The sequence below is a fragment of the Anser brachyrhynchus genome, assembly GCF_964034855.1.
Source record: "Anser brachyrhynchus genome assembly, chromosome: 19".
NCBI classification, from domain to species: domain Eukaryota; kingdom Metazoa; phylum Chordata; class Aves; order Anseriformes; family Anatidae; genus Anser; species Anser brachyrhynchus.
The window spans coordinates 2,820,809-2,845,188 of record NC_137712.1 but is presented as its reverse complement, the minus strand read 5'-3'; the positions used below and the strand labels follow the sequence as shown (position 1 = coordinate 2,845,188).

The window sequence follows — 24,380 nt, the reverse complement described above, 5'->3', positions numbered from 1 at the left end:
GTTAAATAAGCTTTCCTTTTTTTTTTTTTTTTCTTTTTCCCTGCAGTGATCTGGGTACTAATATTTAAAACCAGGTTAACCCTTTACCATCATCTCTCTTTGGAACAATCTTCAATTCAAAGTTACATGACTCTTCAGAAGTACCAATTATGTTGTATACTGTCCTCACCTACAAACATACAAATAAATTAGACAAAATAGAAACAGTAAACAATCCTCAAATATGGCAAAAAATTGTGAAAATTCAGAATATGGAGTTAGAGGAATACGATACGAGTAAAAACAAACAGCATGCTTGGCATGTTTACTTTTGATAAGACATAAAATTCTTGAGCAAAATTACACCGCTCTTGCTGGTTGTATTTAGAAGACTAAAAATTATCCTGATTATTTTTATGAACATAGATACTACTACATAAGAATATTTACATTTTAGAATACCTTTGTATACCTATACATTTTTGGAATACCTTATGAAAAAATCAGTTTCTTTTTCAATGTTCACATTAACAAACCAGAGACACTACTAAAAAAAAATAAAAATGGTTCCACGCTTACATTTACTGTAGCTATGCCAGTGCTGCTGCCAGTGCTTACGTATATGTCATCTTCCAAAGGTACCTAGGGTTGATGTTAAATATAAATAGTTAGAAGGTAATAATAATAATGACTGTGCTACTAACAAGAACGTAATTCAGGTCTGATGATCTACTTGTCTTTCCTCCGTTTTAAATACAATTAAGGCTACAAACAGCTTCTACAAAAAATTCATAGAAACAAGCAGAAATGCTAAATTTAAATGAATTACACATTAAAAACTGCATTAAATGTAGCAGATAAGCAAATTTCTTAAACATTTGCTATGTCATTTTAATGCCGGTCTATTAAAAGAAAAAGCTAATTTAGTACGGATTTCAAAGGTCAAAGAACTATTTAACAGGTTACTGGGAATTTTGCTTTAACTTTTCAAAAGAGAAGCTATTCACTCACTGTCAAAGTTCTTCCCACAAAATTTTCTTCTGTCAGTTTAAATAGATGGAGATCTCCGTAATTTTTGTATGCTACCTTAACACTCATGTCCAAATTAAGCCGTTTGACAAGAAGGGAATATTCAGTCAAGGCCTCAAGAGCATTAATAGTGTCCTGTCAGAAATCAATTATAAAGATTTACTTTCTAAAATTAAAAAGTAAATATTTATTACAACGTAGTTCATTTTCTGCTACCTAAACACAATGACACATAATGGTGACCACTACCAGCAAAACAGCTTAGCAGCATCTCAGCAGTACACTTAACACGCTGGTAAGATATTTACCAGCTTGCAAATTTCTGTTTATAATGGATTTCAGGAAAAGAAATCATATTTCCCAGAGAGAAAGAAAATCATAGTATCAGAGCAATTTGATACTAGTACCACAGAAAGGACGCTGAAGTTGTCAAAGGTGTCATCTAATGATATTACTCTCTTAAGGCTTTTTAGATTTTGGTATTTGAGGAATGGGAACAAAGTATTTTAAAGCTCACCTGAGTTGAATAAAATCCTCCACCGTATCTTTGTTCTTCAGACAACCATTTGATGATTGGATTAGCATAGTTCTTGTCCCCTCTTAGTAAAGCAGTAAGCAATGCATATGCTGTAGTTTCAACCATTTGTGCGGTAACAGAATTGGGAGCGTGGTGGTCTAATGTTTTTAAACTATCTTTCCAAAAACGATAAATAGGAGGCTCGCCTACAAAAATATAAAAGCCAGGTTTCAGGTTGCCTACTCAGGTCAAGGAGAAAATGAGGAATTCTCTCCGCATTTAACAGGAGATGAAGATAAGCTTCTTTTATGTTTATAAAACTGACATTTATTCTAGAAACCGATGATAAACAAACCTGATGCAAAGCATCTGAATCACATCCAGGTAATTACTGGTCCTGAACAGTGATAGAGTGGCCAAAAAAACCCCACAGAATACTGTTTTTATCTTTTTATATATGTATATATATATATATTTTTTCTTTTAATGTTAATTTCAACATGCAGGGCAAAAGTTTTCTATTCTAGGAGAACAGTCTGAGTCTTTTGCCTTTAACAAAAAGCACTAAAAATGAACAGCATTCACAAGAGATTACAAAGACCCTCATCAGCCAGTGAGAAATTAAGAGGAAACCCCCTCAAAAGCAAAAGTGAGGGTGCTGACAGATACTGTGAAAAATTCCAGTCTGAGCTAAAGAAGAGAGTGGTCACATCACAAGGATGAGCATGCAGACGAAAGTAACCCCCTATGGACACTTGCATAAAAAAAGAAAGCAGACAGAACAAACATTGCGATATGCTGAGGAATGACAAATGTCTAACCAACTTGCACACTGCTAATGAAATTGCACTGCTGAAAAGCCAAAAGCAGGATTAAACCCTGCAAAAATACTAGGCCACACTAAATTCATATATGCCAAAGCAAGCATCATTGAAAATCATGATCCAAGTAGAAGCCCATTAGAGACTTTTTTAAAAAATGAAAGAACAATCCACCTGAGAACCAACTAGAATACACACTTTGAGAGAGCTTAATAAGCAATACCTATGACAGACGCTTCCTTCTTCAGCGCAGAGAACAACAATCGTGCAGACTGATGGTTCAAATCCACAAGAGCTAACGCATACGAAATTATTGCCATAGTAAAGGGGCTTTGTGCAGACTCTGCATTTTTCAATAAATAATCTCCTGCCTTATTTTTAGCATCATGGATTTTCTGAAAAGATGAATAGACTACAGCTTAGTATTAGACATATTTTTAAAGAAACACATCTATAAAGACAATATACACATATATAGTATTTTCTACAATATTCCTTAAAATAAAGTGATCCATAATTTTGTTGTTCTTTTACTGATTTTGAAAGCAACTAAATCTAAAAAAAAAGTGTTGATTTCTTTGAACAAATGTTAAAGAAGATGCAAGAAATTAGAATCCCAGCATACGACTGCTGGCAGAAATAAAAACAGTATTTACCTGAGTAGGACATATTTTCATTGACTTTTCAATTCCGATAATAGAAAATGCTGTGAGATACAAAGATTTTTCTTTAGCTTCTCTAGGTAATGTACCCTACAAAATCAAATATGATCATATAAATAAATAGAAATAACAGTTAATTTAGATAAATATAACTTTTTACAGTTTATGTGAGGAAACAAATAGAAATTCTGGTAAGAAATAATAATTTGGTTTTACCTGAAAATACATCAACTCTTTTGAATGTAATAGCTTATCGAAAAAAAAAAAAAAGAAAGACCAAAATATAAAAAGTTACAGGAAAGCTGGGCTATTATATTGTAAAAATCAACCTACACTTTTTTTCTTTCTAAATATTAAGGAGTGTCACACAGCTACTTTTACTGTCAAGACAGAAAAGTTTTCAATACTGTGCTTTCTTTAAATGAGTTCAGAAAGAGGCAAATTTAGCAAAGTTGTTTTGACTAGATGTTCTGGTGAAATGCAGCCATAAATATCTTGCACCTCCTGCGTCTCTATCTTTTACTGTACACACACACGCACAAAATGTTTGGTTCTCATACCTGTAGTTTCACTGGCTGATAATCTGAAAATTCAGTGAATGACCCATCTGGCATTTGACAGTTATCAATCAACCACAGAAGTGAATTACAAACAGAAATTTGATCAAGATTTATATATTGATTAACTTGTCCAAGAATTCTTAAAGCAAAAGCTGTCAACCTGCCAAAGAAATCAAACAGATTATGTTTGTTTTGATTATCAGATACTATCACATTGCTAGAGATTAGACAAATCTGCGTTATTTATGATTTAGGTATGCTATCCACTCCCACAGTTCAAAGAATATAGCAAATGAATCTTAATTTTTAACAAATAGGCAATAATTAGCCATAAATAATTTTATAACTAGGACCAAATCCCATGATTCAGAATATGAACTAATTACTCTATACATCTCCAAAATATTTTTTTCTTTCATCAGATCTTAAGGAAGATGCTTCTAAAGCATCTTATTCTTTCTTTCTATATGCCAGTTGCATTTGCCGTTGTGAAAGGCAAGACAGTGACTATGTATTTTGCCTAATTTGCAATGGTAGGCTCTATTTTCCGTAGACAGCATTACCCCCTTTTGTTTGATATCTTTTAAGTATCATATTTCTGTGAACAAAGGGTATCACCTTTTTGCCCTTGTCCCTCCCTGTACTTAGCTTTCCTTCTTCAAACTTGGAATGCAATCTTTGCTTGAGCAGGAAACCAAGCTCTACATAGTCCTATTGTAAAATTCCAAGCCCAAAGAAGAGTTAGAAATTATCTCAGGTATGTCTACCTATGTACAGGCCCCAAGGTCCAACTTGCTTGTAATGGTGTGAACTATGGACACACACAAAAAATTTATCACAAGAAAACAAGGAATGAAAAGATACTATTCAAAGCTATAAGCATCATTTAAATCTACCATTACGCTCACTTGTCCTACTTACTGAGAAGTGTCACCCTTTAAAAGAAATAGTTATAATATGAAAGCAAAGGGCTGAATGAAGCTTTTTCCATTCATTCTAATCAAAAGATTTTTTTAACTTACCATGTGCTAGCTTGCCCATTCTTCCACATGCTATATGAGAAGTCAGAATTTCTGAATGACAAAACGCTTACAATTCCTAAGGGAATATTAGGCAGAAAGAAAGTTATGAGATTTATTTTAAAACTGTATTTGCTTACTCAGATACATGATCTTACTTATTCAGCAAAATTTATGCACTTCTACAGCTCCGAAGCAAGAGAAGTAGCTATATTTTTCTACCTTCTTTCATCTTCCTCCTCATTTCAGTTCTGGAAGTTAAGGTTTTGGAACCCAGTATTTGCCAGTTATCTGATGCTTCCAAGTAGTGAAACACATAAAAAAGAGGGGCAATACTCATGAGCTCTGCCTCTGCGCTGCCCTTTGGAAGATTAGTAAGAATACTAAGACCACTAGGATTAAGGACTGTGGCAATCACTTCACCCATAAGATGTCCTGTGGAAAGAAAAAAAAAAAAAGGTTTAAAAGAATGATCATAGAAGTCAATCCAAGGGCAGAATCTGATACCTATAAGCAATCATTCTATACGAGGTATTTAAAATTTTACATAAAAAGGTGATCTGCAAAGACTTTACTAAAAAGAAGAAGCTAGGAATAAATTCAGACAAATGTAAACAAAGGATGTAAGACAAAACAAACAGAACATATATACAGACACTACGTATGTACTAAGAGTAATAGACTAAAAGCTTCAGTTCAATTTACCTTTTACACTGACACTTCTATCAATTTTTGTTTTAGGGACCAGATTTAGTGGTATTTTATAACGAAATTCTTGGCGTCTCTTGACTGAACCTATAATTGAAAAGGTTCAATATTGAATATATAACATACTGCAAAATCTAAATCAATAGAGGATTCAGATGTAATAGCCAGATTTAAAGATTTCAATTATTGAGAAGTCAGCAACAAAAAAAACAACAACATGAAAACTACAACTATCCCCAAATGTATGTACAAACAATATTGACTGTTGAAAAATTACAGATGCAAACACATTAATCTTTCTTTTGACATTATTGTTAAGAGAAAATCTAATCTTGACCTAAATTTTTTGGTTTCAGAGTCACCTCTGGTTAAAGGAGAAAATATGCTATTTTCATTACTAAAGCACCCGCTAATCAATTTTCAAGCACACTGAGAAAAGCTTAGTATTATATTATATTAAAAGATACAAAAATGTTACTTTAAAAAAAATCCACCTTTTTTTGAAAGACTAGCTATTCTGAGATGGATTTGTCAATGAAAGGACATGAAATCCTTGAAAGGGTCATATGAAGAATATGTCAAGAAGGAAAAGCACCAATTTATCATATTATGGAAAAACTGATCATCATAACTACATGAATCAAGAAAATGAAAAAGCAAAGAAAGAAGATGAAGACATATATTCTCATACCATAAACACCCTGTGGATCCAAAGTGAAACCTGCATGAAGTTCTTTTTTAATGCCTTCTGGCTGTAATCATTAAGAGGAAAGAAGTAGAAAATGAAAACACTTCTGTTTAATCACATACACTAGCTGAAGCAACAGTTTAAAACCTTAGTATTTTTGTCCTCTACATCCTTCTGTGTAGTTGAGTTTTACTTTTGTAAACCAAAAACACTGTTGTTCTGCATCTATTTTATATCTAAGCTAGTAGTCTATCTCCCAAAATTTTTGAGAAAATTTAACAAAAGATTTAAATAAAAGCTTTGGAAAGTAAAAAATTACCAAAAAAGTATCTTTCAATGAAGTATGCTTAAGAACTTGAAAATCTGAACAAAGTGACTTAGAATACAATATCCTTCTTGCTTATTAAGTTAAATCTATATGCATCTTCCTGAGAATTTTTATATGCAAAGTTTAAAAATGTACATATGCAAATACTCGGTCGTGTATTTTTGCAGTGCGTACAGTGAATTCAATGATACTACATGATATGTGTGAGTATGATAACATTAAAGTAAATCAATATTTATATAATGATTTCATATATTTTGTCCTTCTTGAGACTGAATCAATATGAAATTCAAAAACACCCTAAACATTTTTTTTTTCTTACCATTACGCGTAATGTTTTAACTACAGTTTCACTGTTTCCATCTGTCAGCAGTGTAAAGTTGATAGTGTGAAGGCCTAATTCCAAAGGAAGTATTCTGAACATAAATGGCGATGAAGAACTGCTACCTAGATACTTAAAATTACAACCGCGTATCCTTGCTCCAGTAGTTGCAGAACCTCCAGAAGAACAGATTCCATCTCCAACTGCTATTTTAACACAGAACTGAAAAGTGGAAAGATTTTTAATGTTCAACTCCATGACAGGTATAGCACCAGAGAAATATTAAAGCCATTGAAATACTATACTGAACTTTTTTTTTTTTAACCATAATACTTGTTTTCTGTTTACCATGAACAAGTGTTACTAGTGTTACTAACTGTGGAATTACTACTATTTGCATTAGAGACACACTAACAGATGTTCCTTAGCAACATCATGGAATCACAAATACCTTTGCATACTTTTCAATAATTCTGTATTTCTGTTTAAATGCATTTCATTAAAAATAGTCCTTTTATGTAAAAACCCTAGACAAAGTAATCTGTTAGCTCTGGAGCACGTTATTTCAAAAATCCCATTAATTATTTGACATTTTATCCTAACACTCGGAATAGAAAAATGTATTTTAACTTCTGTGAGGCAATTTGCTATGTAAGAGCATGACAACACTGTAATCAGAATGGCTGGAAATTAAATGAGTAATGACTGGATTTTATTGTTACATAGTTATGCAGAGCATATGTAACACCTCCTGAAGGATTGGAGAAATCTGATACAGTGATGTGTTTATATTAGATACTAGCAGAGGAAATGCTTTTTCAGTTTATTTTGTTACTTTTTCAACAGAACTCACAAAGGCCACAAATTACCTTAATTGAAGAAGCTCTGTGGTTATAAACTGATCCTTTTAACTCAATTTGTTCTCCTCGCACCACAGAATAAGGAACATAAATGTTAAGGAAGATGTCTTTTACAACTTGCACTTCCAATGGTGCAGTAACACATATACCTAAGAAAATTAAACACAAAAACACACTATCTTATCCACCCTTCTGATAAACCACATCCTTGCCACCTTTACTGATGACTTACCATTTTTCAAAATGTACTTTGAACTTGTCCGGCTTTTTCAAAAGTGACCGGCTCTTGCTTCCTGTTCTTCTCACGTATGTTTTCATTTACAAACTCACTTTCACATACATTTCTTTTGCATACTTGCTGACACAGCAGTCCTTTGGGCTTCTACCCTTTCCCAAAGCTAGAAGCAAACCTTCTGTCTGGACTACCATAACTATCGGAAAATCTGTTTCTTCCTTTCCTCAAGTCCCTGAGCTATTGATAACTGGACAGCACAGTTGTGCCAAGGAAGTCACTGACTATTTGTGATGTTATTCTTCCTTTGCCGTTTATCACGGGCCACTGTCAAATACAAGATACTATGTTAGACAGACCTTTGTCTTGCCCTGCCATTTTTACGTTCATAGCAAGAAAGGCAATAATTACCATTCCTTAAACTACACATTTTGATGTTTTCTTTTCCTTTTTAACAACCAGAAAATGAACATTAAAGAACATAAGTGGCAACTAAAATGAGAGTCTCTACAAAATCCAAACAGAAAAGCTATGTAATTATTTGGCTAAAACCTAATTAGGTTGCAGTACCTACCTTTATCAGAAATGGCAACACCTTGCACTTCCCAGGTAGTCAGTGAATCAGGCAGAGTGATAGACAGAGACTTTGATCTGCAATTAGACGTGTTATTCCTTTACATTTAACACATTTATACATTATTATCAGCCATTTGTTAACAACAGCTAATCAACATAAAAACTATCTGCCCAGAGCAATTCCTGTATCTAAGACAGAGTCAGATAGGACAAGAAATGAGAACATACTTAGGGAACACAGGGGTTTTGTTTGAATAAGCTTGTTTTTATCTGACTTGAAAGAAGCTGGTGTTTGGCAAAGTTGAAAGTGAAAGGAAAAGTGATTCAACAATGTGGGCACCAGACCATATATCCTGCATTTAGAACAACATGACAGGAACAATGTGTTCATATAAAACTGCATTTTAGTACACATCTAGGGTATGACTAGTTACTCGGGTTATGTCAAAATTTTAGCATTTACATTCTATTAAACTGATGATTAAGTCAAATGTTAGTAATTTCTTCAAGAAAAGTAGTACCTAGAAGAAACTTGGTGAACTTCCCATAACCAGCTTTCAGGAAAATAGCTACGAACTTCTGCTTCATCCAGTTCCAAGATAGCCTCAAAATCTGTGGAAGATGTATAAATCAAGTAAACAAACAAACAAACAAACAAAACCCTTGCCAACAGCCTTCCACTAAAGGCCTGAAAATCTTTGTATTTTCCTTTTGTGTTACTGTAACTCTATTTGCCTCAAGTTAGTTCTGATACAAGAAAAAATTATACCTGAATAACCTCATCAAAAGTTTATTTATTCTACCTCAACTATTTATAAATGTGGATACCTGTCCAATATTCAGACAAACAAACCTGTTAACAAGCAATTATAAGGAGAGAATGGGAGACAGAAAATTTCACACTCCCACTGATCTTTCCTGAGGTGTTTGTTACCCATTGGCTGTTTTAGGCCCGGGCAAATGATTCCAGTTGAGCATTCAAGTTTAGCATTACCTTCACAGGCAACAATACTCCCATTTTGCATGGCTGCCTGTTCTAAACATGGATGAATAGAATACAGCTCTCCAGCACAGTCCTAACAGAATAAAGAATTGCTCTCCTACCCCCCTTTAGGGGTATACAACCAAGGTGTTTGGAGACTACAGTATCTGCTCGAATAACCCTTTCTGGTAATTGGAGAGAGTTAATAGATTAACAAAGCTATCACCTCTATATTTATCCATGATCTATTAAAAATATTTCACCACACAACAGTCAAAACTCTTGTACTTACGCATTCTTGCCAATATTAGCAGCTTATTAGGCTCTTCTTCCCTCAGTCTGTTGGCAAATTCACAGCAATCCCTGAATGCTGAAATGCACTTTTCATTACTCCGAATTCGCCGAGCTCTATCACTGCAAGTCTCACTGACTGGATATGCTTTTACTCCAGCCATACAGCAGTTTTTAATTGCTGGATGTTTATATTTGGATGCTGAAATAACAATAAAAAAAAATCCCTTCCTTGAGATAATGTTTTCATTTTCAAATGCATTTTAACTTGTTATACTAAATGTGTTTTTAAAACTTGCAAAATTTCGATGAAGGTATAGATTCAATGTTGAGCATAAACATGCAAATGTTTAAACGTTAGAGACACACACTTTATCACTACAATACTGAATTTAAAATATAAATTAAAGAAGTTTTATTACACTAAGATTTAACAGACAGAAGGTCTTCTGTCAGGCTTGGTTACTGACAGGTGGTCACTTGGAAAGACTACCATATGGTAGTACTGTGAGTTTTCAGAATATGTCCTTTCCGAGTAGGAAAAAGAAATCTTACAGATATGCTATATTTTCAATGGGTACTTAATCTTATAGATTTCAAAGTGAGCATATGGATGAGGAGCTTTATAAATGGGGTCCTCTAAATTATCATCTTCCAAATTTGTCCATCTCTCCACTGCACTAAGTGGATAACAACAATCAAAAGTACTATGCAAACTCTCAGATTCTTGATTTCTAATAGACATGAACTTTTTTTCATAATTAAATATTTTCATAATTAAATATTTTTAAATAATTTTTTAATCACCTTCCTTGAGTATTCGCTCCTCGAAGTCAGATCGTTTGGTTCTTACAATTTCATTGCAAGTTTCACCTGTTTAAAAAAAACAATCACAAAAACTATGAAAGACAGGACTTTTTTGGTAATAAGACAGCCCACTTCAATCCAAAAAATCAAATTGCAGATTTAGTAGAGATTTAAAATCTATTATTTGAATTACAAAAAAAAAAATAAATTAAATTACAGAAAATGACACACAAACTACAATGCTTTCCTCCCTCAAAATTGTATTTCTTAGTATATGCATGCTCTACTAATTTTATTAAGTTCCAATATAATAACTGTGAGTCGTAATAGAAAATTTCAAGAGAGAAAATCCACAGTTTCATGTTTAAAACTAAGAAATATACCTGCTTCATTTGAATCATCAGCATTTGCATTAGTTAAAAATGTAAGCCCAGCCATTCGGAATACATCAACATTATTCCGTCCTCCTCCAGCACCACATCCAAGGTCACTCTTTTCCAAATCTTGTATTACCTGAGGAATAAGCGTATCAGCAGCTAACTAAAATGTGGAGAATATCATATATATCATATGACAGATAAGAGAATTATACTTGCAGAAAGGCCACTTTAGTCTAGAAGATGTCTTCACAACACACTGAAGAGTACCATTTCACGATATTTGAACTAATTCAAGCACCAGAACTAACAAAATCATGCTCCTGTAGCACACGTCTGAGCTAACAAGTTATGTAGAACCGAGTCAGAATGCTTCACTAACGTGTTTTTAACAGTTCTGATACTCCATCTAGCTTGTTGAAAACCAAATCAAGTATTTTTACCCGGCATTCAACAGTACTAGAAAACAGATTCAAATAATTCAAGGTTGGTGCAAAAGTATTCTCCTATTCATCTTCTGCCTCTCTTGTATCTGACTGTTCTGAGGTATTAAAGAACTGCCATGTTTTATCACAGGAATGGAATTATCTCAGTGACAGATGATAGGCATGTTTACTTACATACACACATATCTAGAATTCTACAAGGATTGAAAACCTCTACAATCCAATGAACATAATAGCATCTGCCATATTATTCTAACAGTATGGCCTAAAAAAACGGAACCTAAAAAGATTTTAGGAAGAACTACAAGGGAGAATGTGGTCTCCATGCCTCTTGGACCACAGAGCTTTCGCACACTGCAGCCTATTTTTGTCCAGGTCTGAAGATTTATGTTGAGACAGTTCAGATTGGGCTTTAAAACCATCATTTACTTTTACTTTTTTTTTTTTTTAATCAAAACATAGTAAATGAATTCTTTTTATAATTTAGAACCCACACATTTTATTTTGGGTTGAATTATTCTTCTGTGTATTTTCAAGTTTATTGAAGGCATAAACCATAACAGCGATCTGAATATGAATCTGAAACAAACAGCAACTTATTTTTCTTTTTTGGCTACTACTTAACTTTTTCCATCGCTCTCCTTCCTCTTCCAATAACTCCATATACTGCCTTGTCAATAGATGACAAAGCAACAAAGGAACTGAACTGTGTTTTCATGTAAAGCGATAAGACTTCTGCTGGTCTGTGTGTCTTTTTGCTTGGTAGCACCTTAATCTATAAATCAAAAACAAACGTTAGTAATTTTAAAAGTACATTGGCTCAAAATAAATGCATCTGGAGGCTGACACTTTATTATGTTAAGGAACTGTTAAAGAACTTGTGTAATACCAAGTTAAAACCTGACCATAAAATGAATGCACACCCACAAATTTCAGTGCCTGTTTTACTACTCACATCAAGACTATTCCCACACTTCTGTTCTACATTCAGCCAGACTGAATCAGCTACTAACTCAGCAGTTTCTTCTCCCATGACGATGTAGTAAACAATAAGACGTGCTGAAGGAACCATTTCTTGGGTTATCTGAAAACTTAGGTGTTCATATTCCAAATCTTTAATTCTTTTCTGAGTTCCAAAGCTTACTATCTTCCCTTTTGACATGATCTGTAGTAGAAAGATGATGGAGAATAAAGAAGTCAAATTTTATATTGAATGTCTCACACATGTAAAAATTATTTTGCATTTAGATATAATCCACCACACACAGAAATGCATTTGGCACTGGTGTGACTAGTTTGAGGGAAGGCAGTTCCCTCCCTGTAAAAAGAACTGCTGTCTCTGTGCATCTTTGTCTTCTTTTCCTTAGATGATTCAGCTCCTGAAACAGCTCTCAGATTGGCACTGCTTCTTAACTCCAGTCTACACTGGGTGAGAATTCAAAACAATACAGCCTTAATATATGATTTAAACATGAGACTGGTAACAAATTATAACTACAGAATGGACACATTTTATAGGCAAAGGCAGAGTACGTATTCTGAACAGTTTTCTGAGCAGCACGTATTCTGGTGTTGATGATAGATCCTGACTGCTGAGGTTCTTCATTAAGGATCATATCTCAAAATCACAATTCAAGATTTCATGTGGAAACATCATTTACTTACCAAATAGCTGTAGTGATGTATTTTATGAATATACCGACTATGTGGATATACGTTAATATTGATGAAATCCCCTACTTCAAGTATTTTATGGTTTGAAGCCCAGTCAATATATAGATAACTCCGACTTAATGATGAATAAGCTCTTGCTTCATAGGTTTTGGTTGCTTGGTTTTCATCTGAAAGATGTGGATCAACAGTTTTTACCTGAAAAGATAATAACATGTCCAAAAATTTTTGTAGCAAAGGAGGAAACAAAAGCTGCATGTCCTGACTTCTGAATAGTTTAAGTATGAAGTTATACTTCAGAAAATAAATAATCACAGTAATAAAATAAGCCAACTCAAGACTTTCCTGTTTTCTTTAATAAAAAGATTTATAAATACCAAGTCAAATTAAAATGGCGGTATAGAAGAATGTCCGTAAATAAGCAGATCAGAAAAGGTCAATAATATGCCTTCCTATCTAACAAGAGAATCCCTCTCAGAGATTTGTTCTCTCATAATTCATTCAGATGTTTTATTTAATAACTATTATTAAATAAATACATGACAAATTGGGATATTTTGTTTCAGAATACATTCAAATACAACTTAATATAGAAGTAATGTTTCATTATAGCACTTAGGTTTCATAACTGATTGTTGGGAACAATCTCTAAGTTTATAAACTACTAACTTTTAAGAACAAAGTCTTACCAAAGGTGCTGTACGCTGGCAAAAGTACAGAATTAATTCTTATAAGAAATAAGTTAATGGGAGAATTTAACTCACTTGAAACTCCAGTAGTGTGCTATCAGATGGGATATTAATAACAAATAAAGCAGTTCCATCATTCATGCTTGTTTTTCTTCTCCCAGATTCTGAACCCTCTGATATCAACTCAGTCTCATCCATTTGCTCACTAAATGATTTTGCAGTGAGAGTTACAGGGATGTTTCCAACAAAGTGATCTACTGTATCTTTCACCTGCACCTATTCATTAGAAGAGATAACATTTCTTATATGAACAACAACATTTTTCAAGCAGAAAACAAGCTGCTAACCTTCTACAGTAGCAAATGAAAAAAATGTAAACAGTCAAAGGAAATTAAAAGTGTGTTAAGACCTACAGATATTGACAAGCAGTAAGGCTTCTGCACTATGGATTTTACGTTGTAACGTGCAACAATACTTCTTTTAACTAACCTTTACGAAGAATGGAAGTCCAGGCTTTATAAAGAGAGGAGTAGCAATCAAGTTTAATTTGTAAGGAGATACAGCGTATCTGACTCCAGTAAATTCCACTTCACCACTGAGGCCACCTAAAAAATATGCCGCTTTTAATAATCACATCCTAGGGCACTTGCCTTCAAAGGGCAGCACAATCTGTCTCTAATGGTGAAGTCCTTTCACCTAAAAATTAAACACTTAACCCTGTGAAAACAAATAGCAATAAAAAAAAAAAAAGTTTAACCCCATTTTTACACTGATGGACAGGCTGTTCTCTATAAGCTTTTGGCTGAAGGATTTCTGAGTACTGAAGAAAGTCTGATACTAACAAAGTTAGCTGTATAGTTTTATTTTTTTTTCTGTTTACATTTGCAGATGTGTTCAAAGAAATCACTTGAAAGCAACTTACCCATAGATTCCATCACTGATGCTGCAATATATAAATATGACCCATCCAATTCTTCTAGACTTTGAAATCCTAAATAACTCACTTCTTTCTTACTGTTAAAACTGATTTCAGCAACACCATTTTCAAGCTGGAAATTAAATAAAAGTTATTCCTTTACAGTCAATAACTTAGAAATAATATATGGTAAACTATGAGTAAATTCTTTTCAGCATGTTTCTGCTCTGTCTGTTTTCAGAGGAAATCAAAGATGGAGACGTTTTAATGTAGAATTTCATGATTACGAATTCTTTTTTTACCTATATAATTATTAGCAATTAATCAGTCAATAGTACATGCTATGAAGTCTGCATGCAGGCCAAACAAGAGGTAGGTGATTCTTAGATGATCTTTAAGGTCCCTTCCAACCCAAACCATTCTATGATTCTATGACTAACACAGATATCTCTCTGCTCATTCAGGAAAGATAATGTCTTTTTTCATTCTGCAATGAATAAAACAAAAAGACCAGACTAGATGAGGGAAGGAGAACTGGTGGAGAACAGTCTCCCCATAATACATCGATATAATTTTGATTTGTCTGTCTCCAATCCTGATTTGGTATTATTACATTGATCCTATGTTAGATTTCTTTTTGTTTATTCTATAAACAGATAGCAAAAATGTTATTTCATAGAAATTTCAAACACAGTTTACTCAAGGAAACAACTGAACGAGACTGAAGTCCCATTCTGTCTGAGATGCTGCCTCTGAGTTTCATTGTAAAGTATGTTTCTATGCCTCTGGGGACAGAATTACAAAGGAAAAGTTGACACTCAATAGCTGTCGATGCAAATGGAGTTGGAAGACATTCTCCCCAGCTTGAATGGAATTAGATCAGTCCTGAACTAAGCAATTTAGGCTTGTTTTTTCTTACCCTAGTTACATGCATTGCACGAGGCATCATTCTTTTTCCAGTTCCTTCAATTATTCCAAAACGAAGAAAAACATCAGCACTTGGAAGCCTTTTATTATAAAAATAGCTGTGAATAAAGCAATGATAGAAATGTTTTTAAAATCATAATGGCTGCAACAAAGCATTCATTTTTGAGAAGAGTCATTTCCTAATCAAGAAATAGAAAAAAAAAATGCCTATGTAGCTTTACAAACACTTCTGTTGAAAAATAATCACTCTGAGCATTTTAAAAAGGTTCACTTAGCTCTCTCACATAGCAGAAATGATTGTGATGATAGGGCTCCCTGAGAAAGTAAAAGAGGAAGTTTCTCAACATGGGACAATCATTCCTAAGGAAAAGATGAGACACACATCTATAAATCAAAGCCTAATTTCCTTACCTGGCTTTCACAGCAATCCTGAAGTCCTCAAATTTATCAGAACTAATAAAGTTACGTTCTGGCTCTATGACGATGGAAAAGCTTGGCAGTGCTGAAAAAATGAGTAGAAAATTAAGCCACTTTGATGTGTTTTTAAACACACAGATTCTCAGAACCACAGATACTCAGAAATATGTCACTGTATATGCATCAAAGAATCACGTTTCAAGTGATTTGAATTATGTCACAGCCCAAAGATAAAGCTGTCAGCTTGTCCGCAGTGAAGCACGAGTTATAAAGCCCTAAGTTAACAGCTGCTGCCCTGGCTCCACATTTTGCACCAGTGCAACTGCATCAAGATTACTCAGGATGCTGAAGAATAACTCTATAGGCAAGTTGCATTAATACAATCTTATACTGATATGACACATTAGCTTGAACTGATATTGCCACTTGGCACTATACTGCATCCCATTGCTGTATAAGTAGGCCAACGTTACTTCAAGCATTTCTGTGTTTTGTTCCTCTGTGTTGTATAGCTGCCCTACATGAATTTCATGCAATAAAGGCATGTAGAATGAAGATTCACATGTACATGAACACCTTACCATATTCCTTAACTTCGAATTTTGCAACAGCAGAGGTTATGAAATTCTTTTTGTACTTGGCTTCAATCTTCCAAATTCCATATCTATAATATCAACAATCAAACATTATTTTTTAAAATGAAAATTAATATCAAAAGTGAAAATATTAATGTTAATAATTAGAAAAATCGGGCACTGATTTTTTTGCGCATGTACAATACCTATTTGAGAAGATTCTGCTACTTTGATATTTTGAATAAAATTACTTGAAACTTATTTTGAAGGATTGATACATATTTGAAAAGAATATGCCATTATTTATGTTCTGACTACTGTCAGATTTTTTTTGCCATACAGTTACAAAAAGCAGAGACATATTTTGAAGACTGCAAATGTAACTGGAGTCATTAAAGCACTATTTGCTACCATCTTCCACTTGCCAATTATCACCCCTGAGATTAGACAAATGCCTATTTGTGGCTCTCCAGCTCTGTTTCAGTGTAGACAGTATGATTACTGTGCATCACCTATCTGATTTACCATAATTTGGATGATTTTTTCCTGCAACTAGAAGCACTCAAAAGGCATGTGTTTCATTTCAAATTGCTTTACTTAAGCCCACAAAAGTCTAGGTGCAGGTCATATTTAACTGCATCTATCTTCCTGTTTTACCATTCAAAGAAACTTCATAGAATCGTACGATGGCTTGAGTTGGAAGGGACTTTTAAACATCATTTGTTCCAACCCCTCTGCCATGGGCAGGGAACACCCTCACTAGAGTGAGTTGCTCAAGGTCCCATTCAACCTGACCTTGAACGCTTCCAGGGCATCCACAACTTCTCTGGGCAACCTATTCCAGTATCTAACCAGCCTTACAATAAAGAATTTCTTCTAATCGAAATCTACTCCCTTTCAGTTTAAAACCATTACTTCTTGTCCTATCACTATGTGCTGGTAAAGAGTCTCTTCCCATCTTTCTTGTAGGCCACTTTTACATATTAGAAGGCTCCCGAGTCTTCCCTTCTCTAGGCTAAAACAAACAACCCTCTCTCAGCCCGTCTCCATAGGAGGGGTGCTCCAGCTCTCTGATAATCTTTGTGGCCCTCCACTAGACCTGCTCAAAAAGGTCCATGTCTGTCTTGTGCTCAGAGCCCCAGAGCTGGGTGCAGTACTCCGCGTGGGGTCTTACAAGGGCAGAGGACAGGGGGAGAATCACCTCCCTCGACCTCCCAGCCACACTTCTTTTGATGCAGCCCAGGATATGACTGGCTTTCTGGGCTGCAAGCGCACATTGCCAGCTCATGTCAAGCTTTTCATCCACCAGTACCCCAAGTCCTTCCCTGCAGGACAGTTGAGGAAAATTCTCCAGAGGGCTCATGCCTTCTGTTAGGGTCCTTCTCTCTGACTAGAGTACTGAGGCCCAACCGCAATTTACACTAAACAATTGACAGAAAAACAGTTCCTACAATATTTTGACTTTATATTACCACGATAAAAATGATGCAAGTCTACAGTTAACAGAATCTCAATTTCAAAAGGGATACAAAATTAATTTTTACATGGACTGAAATTATTGCTGATTTCCTAATGGAAAGTAAATTTGACAGAAAACATTTTTTCAAGTGCCTGCTAAGCATCCTTCTGCCAACTCAGTGTATCTTCAGCACCCTCTCAAGACTAAAGGGAGAACTGTAGAGGCACGTATATTGTATGGTGTTACTGGAAAAATGCTGGTGATTTGTATGAATATATGTATGAAATACAAACACTTCCCTTCATTGAAATCAATACGTTTTTGACAGTGTTTCTATCTCTACAATAGAAAATTTATTTTTATTATTTTTTAATTGAGCATGACAAACCCACCACCAACTGCTCTCTTATCTCAGTTTTATCACCAGTGTTTTCACTTATTGCATCTCCTCACTTTCTCTCATTACAGTGAGGATATTCCATATGTTTGAGAATACATGCAGTAAGCTTCTCATTTCACTTTAGGAGACAAATGTTCATTTGGAAGTTAGCTAAAAAGAAGAACACTTTGTCATAAGTTCTTTATCTATACCATTGTTACAAATTATGTGAAATGATAGAAATCTCCAAGTTTTAAGCCATGGGCACTCTGTGTATCAGCCAAAGACATTCTGATAGTCTTTTGAAAAAAAGAAAAGGCAGCATTATGCTAATAATTCTCAAAGAACATTAATTATACCTACTTAGGATTAGGAGGAATCTTGAAGTCAGGAAAAGAAACTATTCCAGTAAAGTCTTTTTCTTCTATGATATCCACTTTTACTCCATCAGGATCCTTTGAAAAATAATAGAAAAGAATCAGCAGTTAGATCATTCTTATTAAAAGAAAAATCTTCATTCAGTGATTTTAGTGGGACCCTGCCCATAATGTACATTTCTAAGACTTTTGCCCATTTCACAGCACCAGAATGTAAACATTTTACAAAGAAATTCAGGCTCTGAAATTCTGATAAAACATTTTACTGAGTTTCCAACAATTAAAAGTTGTTACTACACAATACTTAATATTGCTAGAAGGTTACTGTAATAACAATAATAACTATTGTTATGGTTAAAAAAACATAGCACAGGAGCTACTGATTATTTTTTCTATCTTAAAAGAAATAAACAACAATATGAAAACCATATATTATCAAAATTTTCTCACAAATCCTTTCCCTAGATATTAAGGATAATTCATAGTTTTTCTTTTTCCATTCTGTAACAACTTCACATCAAGGACTTGAAAAGATCTAAGTGTGCAGTCTGTTTTAGATCTTTTAAAAGATGTCTGGCTACCTGCAAAAAAAAAATTTCTAACGTTTTTATTATTGCAAAAATACTTACTTAACAATTTTATTATATATCCATTGCAATGCTGATTTACTACATAAGAAGGTTTATTGCTTTTGTGACCCACACAATATTAAATTTAAATTCAGTAACAACATACCACAAACGTTAGGACAGTTTCTCGCCGAGCTGGCTGCAGATCTTCATTCAGAGAGTAAACTCTGACTTTCACTGTAAGAAACATTACAATAAATCTCAAAGTCATACTGTTATCAATGTTAAAACAAACAAGCAAACAAAAAACATAAAACTTTTTTTTCTCTACTAATTTATTTAGTATTTATAGAACAATTTTGACCTTTTGTCAGTATGCTATCCAAACAATATTTATTCATGCTAGCAACAACAGATCCTGCACCAACACTTTTTCTGCACTCAAATCACAGTGCAAGGCTATTTCTTACAAACACAATACCAACAGATCACTTTTGCAGCAAATAAGCTCAACCTACACAAAACCAACAATTCAGTTGTCATTATTTCTTGACAATTTTTTTTAATACATATTCCCTGTACAATTTTTCCAGTGTTTGTGCCACAGATTAATGATGTAAGGTGTAGAGGACAGGGATTCAGAGGAGAGGATATCGGGAGAAACAATTAATTTCTACAGTATGATCAAATATTTCAAAATATTCTTTTGATGATTAAGAAAATAAATAGTGACTGATAATAATACACTATGAACAAGAGCTTAAAGTACATTTAAATCCTCGTTCCCTGTCAATGTCATCAGCTCATAAAAACTAAGTAAAAACTAAGAGAAATAAACATTATTCACCTGACTGATCGGGAGTATAAACTGGTTTGTCTGTGTGAATAAAAAGAAAGCCATTCTCATAGGAAACAGGAATTTTTTTCAATCTGGTAAAATGCGGGGAAACAGCTTCCAAATACACATACTTGACTGAATCTGCTGTTCTTGCTAAATCTGTTGGTTGAAGCTGGAGGAGATGAGGTACTGTTAAAGAATATTAAAATATTTTTCAAGTATTTTTTCTACAGCATTTCTTGTTGAGAATAGGTTCTGAATAGCAATTAATATTCTGTTGTTAATTATTATTAAACAAAAACATCAACACCCACAGAAAGGGCTTATTCTTGCTTACATCATTGATAACAGTCTGAAATATTAAACTACAAAGAAGTATTTTCAATTTTGTATTATTTCAAGAACAGAAATAGCGCAGTTAAAACACAAGTTATGAAGTTATGAAAGTCTAATTTACCAGACTTCCTTTTATATACATAGCGAATCTCAGCCACAGCAATGTTGCTGTTGTGGTTGATAGTTTGGTGAAATGGCTTGAGCTTCAGTTCAGTTGCCATTTTGGCTTACTCTGAACAATCATTTGAGGTATCTTGTCCACACTGAACACTTCTCCATCCCTTCCTTTTTGTTTTTGGAATGTTATGCAAACAAGATAATGTTTCTAAAATAGTATGATCTTATGTTTAGCTTTGACATCACTCCTTTACACTCATTTTATCCAATATAATTTCAGTTTCAGATAAACTAAAATGAAATAAACTACACACAGCAAACTGACAAGTCAGGGCCCTAGGCTTTTCCTCCCAGTATAAGCAACTGTAAGCTTACCACAATCTTGGTTTTTTTAACACTAACGACTAAATGCAACAATAAAAACATGACAAGAAAAGTCCAAATTCCTTACTGTTAAAGTTACAGAATCTTGAAATTTGTTGGCTGGAGTTAAAGAAATCCTGCCAGACGAATAAGAAACAAGCTTATCTGGAAAGCTTCTTAAGGCAACGTTGACTGCAAATTCCTTCTCATAACCAAAAGCTTGAACTACGACTTTCTCAGATGTCCCAACTCGGAAAATCTTTGATGCTGTAAGGACATAGCTGTATACGAAACATGAAATAATAAAAGGGTATTGGAACTATACTTTCATATTTCTTACTTACATTTGTAATTCATTTATGTAGACACTGGTAAAACAAACGAGCTAAAGATCAGGCAAAGTTATTCTAATACAGTAGTTAAAAACAGCATAGCCCCAGTTAGAATCATTTTTATGAAAACTATAATGTAATGTTACCAAATAACAGCTTAGGCAATATATACGGATTTGATTTTGCAGACACAGAAAAGCATGCCTACTATGACAGGATATTTATGTAAAAATAATTACTTATTTTCCCAAATGAACACCCAAAACGCTAATGCTTCAAGTAGCATACTTGTATAGTTTTCCCACCAGCAACGTTCTTACTGGAATGAAAGGGCAACTTACAATAAAAACAAATGTGAGTAAATTTTTGTAGGATTACCCTGATTTCTTCATTGCTTTATAAACTGAAGTATGCATTATTCCACAAAACCACAAACCAGGCTTTAATAGCTGAACATATATTATACCTAATGTAAATATACATATATGAAGTGCTGCTGCACATTCAATATACATGCACCTTTTTCTGAAATGGTAATAGCACCTAGATCAATTGCTATAAATAAGAGCTTTTATGAAACCCATAGCATAGTATGTCTTCAGGCACTATAGAAAAGGTATCAAGCACCAAGCTTTACTTAACTTTTTTGCACATTTATCTTTTCATTATGTCCAGAATTTATGGAACGTACTGAGTTGATTCTACCCCTTTCTTTGGCAGCAAATAGAGTAATTCCAGAAGCAGCAGTCCTTTTTCTAAGATTAGTCCACATACATTAGTAAGAATTTTGCCTGTGAAGGCACATCAGTCTGAATAGTGTCTTCTGCACTGGCTCTACTGAAATCCTGTATCTACTCACTTAAAATAGCAGTCAACTATCAAGTATCATTTCCAGTAAATACTATATTTGTTTTACTTACGTTTTATCTTGACTAAAAGTTGTTCCAGAAAATAACAAAATAAAACAAAATATTAAAATAGCCATAGCATCACAACTAACACACCAACAACGCTAACAAATCTGGATTAAACTCTATCTGGCTTCTGCTGTAGATGAACAGAAATACTACCAATACGTATCACCCACAGTTAATAATTAATTGCAGATCTTGTTTTACTAAAATGTTATTGCCCCTTCCAAATTCTTTAACTCTCAAAGAATCCAGAACAGCTAAACTTAGGATTTCATTTTTTTTAAAACATATGGAGCAATTCTGTCAATCCTAACATTCTCCCTGTTAGATAGCCATATAAAAATTTTCACAGGAAGAAAAACAAAACCACAAAAAATCAGATTCAGCTAGTACTTCAGAAAATATTTTTTATTTAAATCCATGATATGATTTTAAATTTGCTTCTGAAGAAAAAAGCATTTCAATTATATTGACCAGACTGTCCTGATATTTTTAGATCAGAAGTTTCCTTTTTTTGTTTTGTTTTGAAATAACTCTTTGCTTGCAATTTTTTATTTATTTTTTATTTTTTTTAGCTATTTGTATTCCTGATTATGCCAGCTTTCTGAGTACCTACATTAGAATATGAAAATACTAGGGCACAATACACTCAGAACATGTACTATTGTAAATAGCATTTGCAAAAAGAAACTAATAAAAGCTCTGCATACTTGGTATTTAAGCTTAGGATCTAAGCAAATAGGATTATAGAAAGTTAAACTAAAGTTGTGTAAGACTTCTCAAGCTTAAATAAACACTGGAGTCAGCCTTTACGGGAAAACTATTTACAAAACTATTTCTGATCAATGTAAAATTCAATTACAAGAAGACCAATAGGGCCTTCAGAAACTGAAGTTACAAATGACAAGGGAAGCAACGAAGTATAAAATAATAAAGTATATTAATATTAAAATAAAATAATAAAATATAAAATATAACGATTGTTATTAAAAAAAACACGTCCAAATACCTGTCAATACAAAACCACAAGAATGTTCATGTGGGTGATATGTAAATAAAAAGTAGTAACCAGTAAAGAATGTTGGAAAACACTTTAAAGGTCTAACAATATTCTGGATGCTTTTCAACTTGTATTGGTTATAAACTCTAATAGTTATGTCTTCCTTACATTCTTTGTCAGATTTGGTTTACTGTTTTTTCTACTTGCTGCACATTTCACACCTACAAAGTGGGCAGACTCCAAACATACACCTAACATCAAGCTGTTAAAAAGGCTTTATTTAAATATTGCTGTGAAAATAGTGTTGTATTTAGGCCTACTCCACTGAGTTCTGGAGTTAAAACCCATGTAAGGACAATTTTACGTGTGTAGGCTAAAATGTGATACATGCAGACGTATAAAGCACGAACAAAAAAATCCCCAATAGCATGAGAAGGGAACAGGTTGTTATATATAGGGTCACTTCATAGGGTCACTGGGGCTTCAGTCAGGACAAAACCCCTCAGCACCCCCTCAGCAGGGGACACAGCCTGAGGCGAGGCTCCCCTTAGCCCCGCGGCGGGAACGGATCGGCGCACGCGCCTGAGGGGACCCCGCGGGCGGGAAAGCGGCGGGCGGGGACAGGGGCGCGGAGGGGCGTGGCTCCGAGAGGTCCCGCCCCCGAGCCCGGTCGCCCGTCGGCGGCCAGCGACCAAACAAAATGGCGTCGGGTCGGCCTCCGGTGCCGGGTCCTTAAAGGAGCCGCGTACCCGCGGGCGTGGCGGCCGGGAGGGGGGGGGGGGGGGGGGCGAGGACCGCGCGGCGGAGGAAGGCAGGTGGCGGACGGGGGTGGATCCCGGGGGCCGCCGCCCTCACGCGGGGGGCTGCGGGAGGCCGTGGGAGGCCACCCTGCCCGCCCCCGCCCCGGCGAGCGGCGAAGCGGCGTTACCATGTCAACGCAGGTAAGCACAGCGGCGGCCCGAGGGGATCGCCCTCAGCGGGCACCGCGTCCCTCTCGGCGTCCACCGCGCTCCCGGCCGCCTCGCCGCGGGCTGGGCGAGCGGCGCTGCCCCGGGCTGGCCGTCCTGTCAGCGGCGGGACGCGGTGTGGCGGGTGCGCAGCGCCCAGCGCGGGGCTGGCTGGCGGCACCCGGGCCCCTCGGGCTCCCCTCAGCGTGCACCGCTCGGCGCTCCCCCCGCTCCCGCCCTTTAGAGCACGGGAGGTTCGTCGGGGTTTTCGTTGCCAGAACGCATTTTTTTCTCTGTAAAATCTAAGCGTTAAGGTAACTGGCTGCTTTTCTTTAAAACATGATGACGCT

The 24,380-nt window shown here is 35.1% G+C and overlaps 2 protein-coding genes across 2 annotated transcripts in view; one reads left to right on the top strand and one right to left on the bottom strand.

The window, feature by feature from the left end:
• Window positions 1–22,514, bottom strand: part of C5 (complement C5) — a 28,049-nt gene extending 5,535 nt beyond the window's left edge. Inside the window, exons 1-32 of the mRNA XM_080562011.1 lie at window positions 22,090–22,514; window positions 20,926–21,118; window positions 20,031–20,193; window positions 19,350–19,420; window positions 18,601–18,692; window positions 16,406–16,488; window positions 15,819–15,909; window positions 15,400–15,505; window positions 14,487–14,613; window positions 14,054–14,169; window positions 13,640–13,840; window positions 12,870–13,073; window positions 12,160–12,369; window positions 11,830–11,979; window positions 10,765–10,894; window positions 10,382–10,447; window positions 9,576–9,776; window positions 8,823–8,913; window positions 8,300–8,376; window positions 7,503–7,642; window positions 6,634–6,855; window positions 5,987–6,047; window positions 5,293–5,382; window positions 4,810–5,022; window positions 4,591–4,666; window positions 3,569–3,728; window positions 3,003–3,098; window positions 2,570–2,741; window positions 1,526–1,731; window positions 991–1,143; window positions 559–621; window positions 88–169 (exon numbers count right to left, since the gene is read on the bottom strand). Coding sequence (XP_080418137.1) covers window positions 88–169; window positions 559–621; window positions 991–1,143; window positions 1,526–1,731; window positions 2,570–2,741; window positions 3,003–3,098; window positions 3,569–3,728; window positions 4,591–4,666; window positions 4,810–5,022; window positions 5,293–5,382; window positions 5,987–6,047; window positions 6,634–6,855; window positions 7,503–7,642; window positions 8,300–8,376; window positions 8,823–8,913; window positions 9,576–9,776; window positions 10,382–10,447; window positions 10,765–10,894; window positions 11,830–11,979; window positions 12,160–12,369; window positions 12,870–13,073; window positions 13,640–13,840; window positions 14,054–14,169; window positions 14,487–14,613; window positions 15,400–15,505; window positions 15,819–15,909; window positions 16,406–16,488; window positions 18,601–18,692; window positions 19,350–19,420; window positions 20,031–20,193; window positions 20,926–21,118; window positions 22,090–22,154 — 4,171 coding nt within the window. The 5' untranslated portion in view covers window positions 22,155–22,514. The remainder of the gene's footprint in view (window positions 1–87; window positions 170–558; window positions 622–990; window positions 1,144–1,525; window positions 1,732–2,569; window positions 2,742–3,002; window positions 3,099–3,568; window positions 3,729–4,590; window positions 4,667–4,809; window positions 5,023–5,292; window positions 5,383–5,986; window positions 6,048–6,633; window positions 6,856–7,502; window positions 7,643–8,299; window positions 8,377–8,822; window positions 8,914–9,575; window positions 9,777–10,381; window positions 10,448–10,764; window positions 10,895–11,829; window positions 11,980–12,159; window positions 12,370–12,869; window positions 13,074–13,639; window positions 13,841–14,053; window positions 14,170–14,486; window positions 14,614–15,399; window positions 15,506–15,818; window positions 15,910–16,405; window positions 16,489–18,600; window positions 18,693–19,349; window positions 19,421–20,030; window positions 20,194–20,925; window positions 21,119–22,089) is intronic.
• A 1,260-nt stretch (window positions 22,515–23,774) lies between these two features.
• CNTRL (centriolin) overlaps window positions 23,775–24,380 on the top strand; it is a 40,275-nt gene continuing 39,669 nt past the window's right edge. The window contains exon 1 of the mRNA XM_080562009.1: window positions 23,775–24,024. The gene's annotated coding sequence lies outside the window, so the exon portion shown is untranslated. The remainder of the gene's footprint in view (window positions 24,025–24,380) is intronic.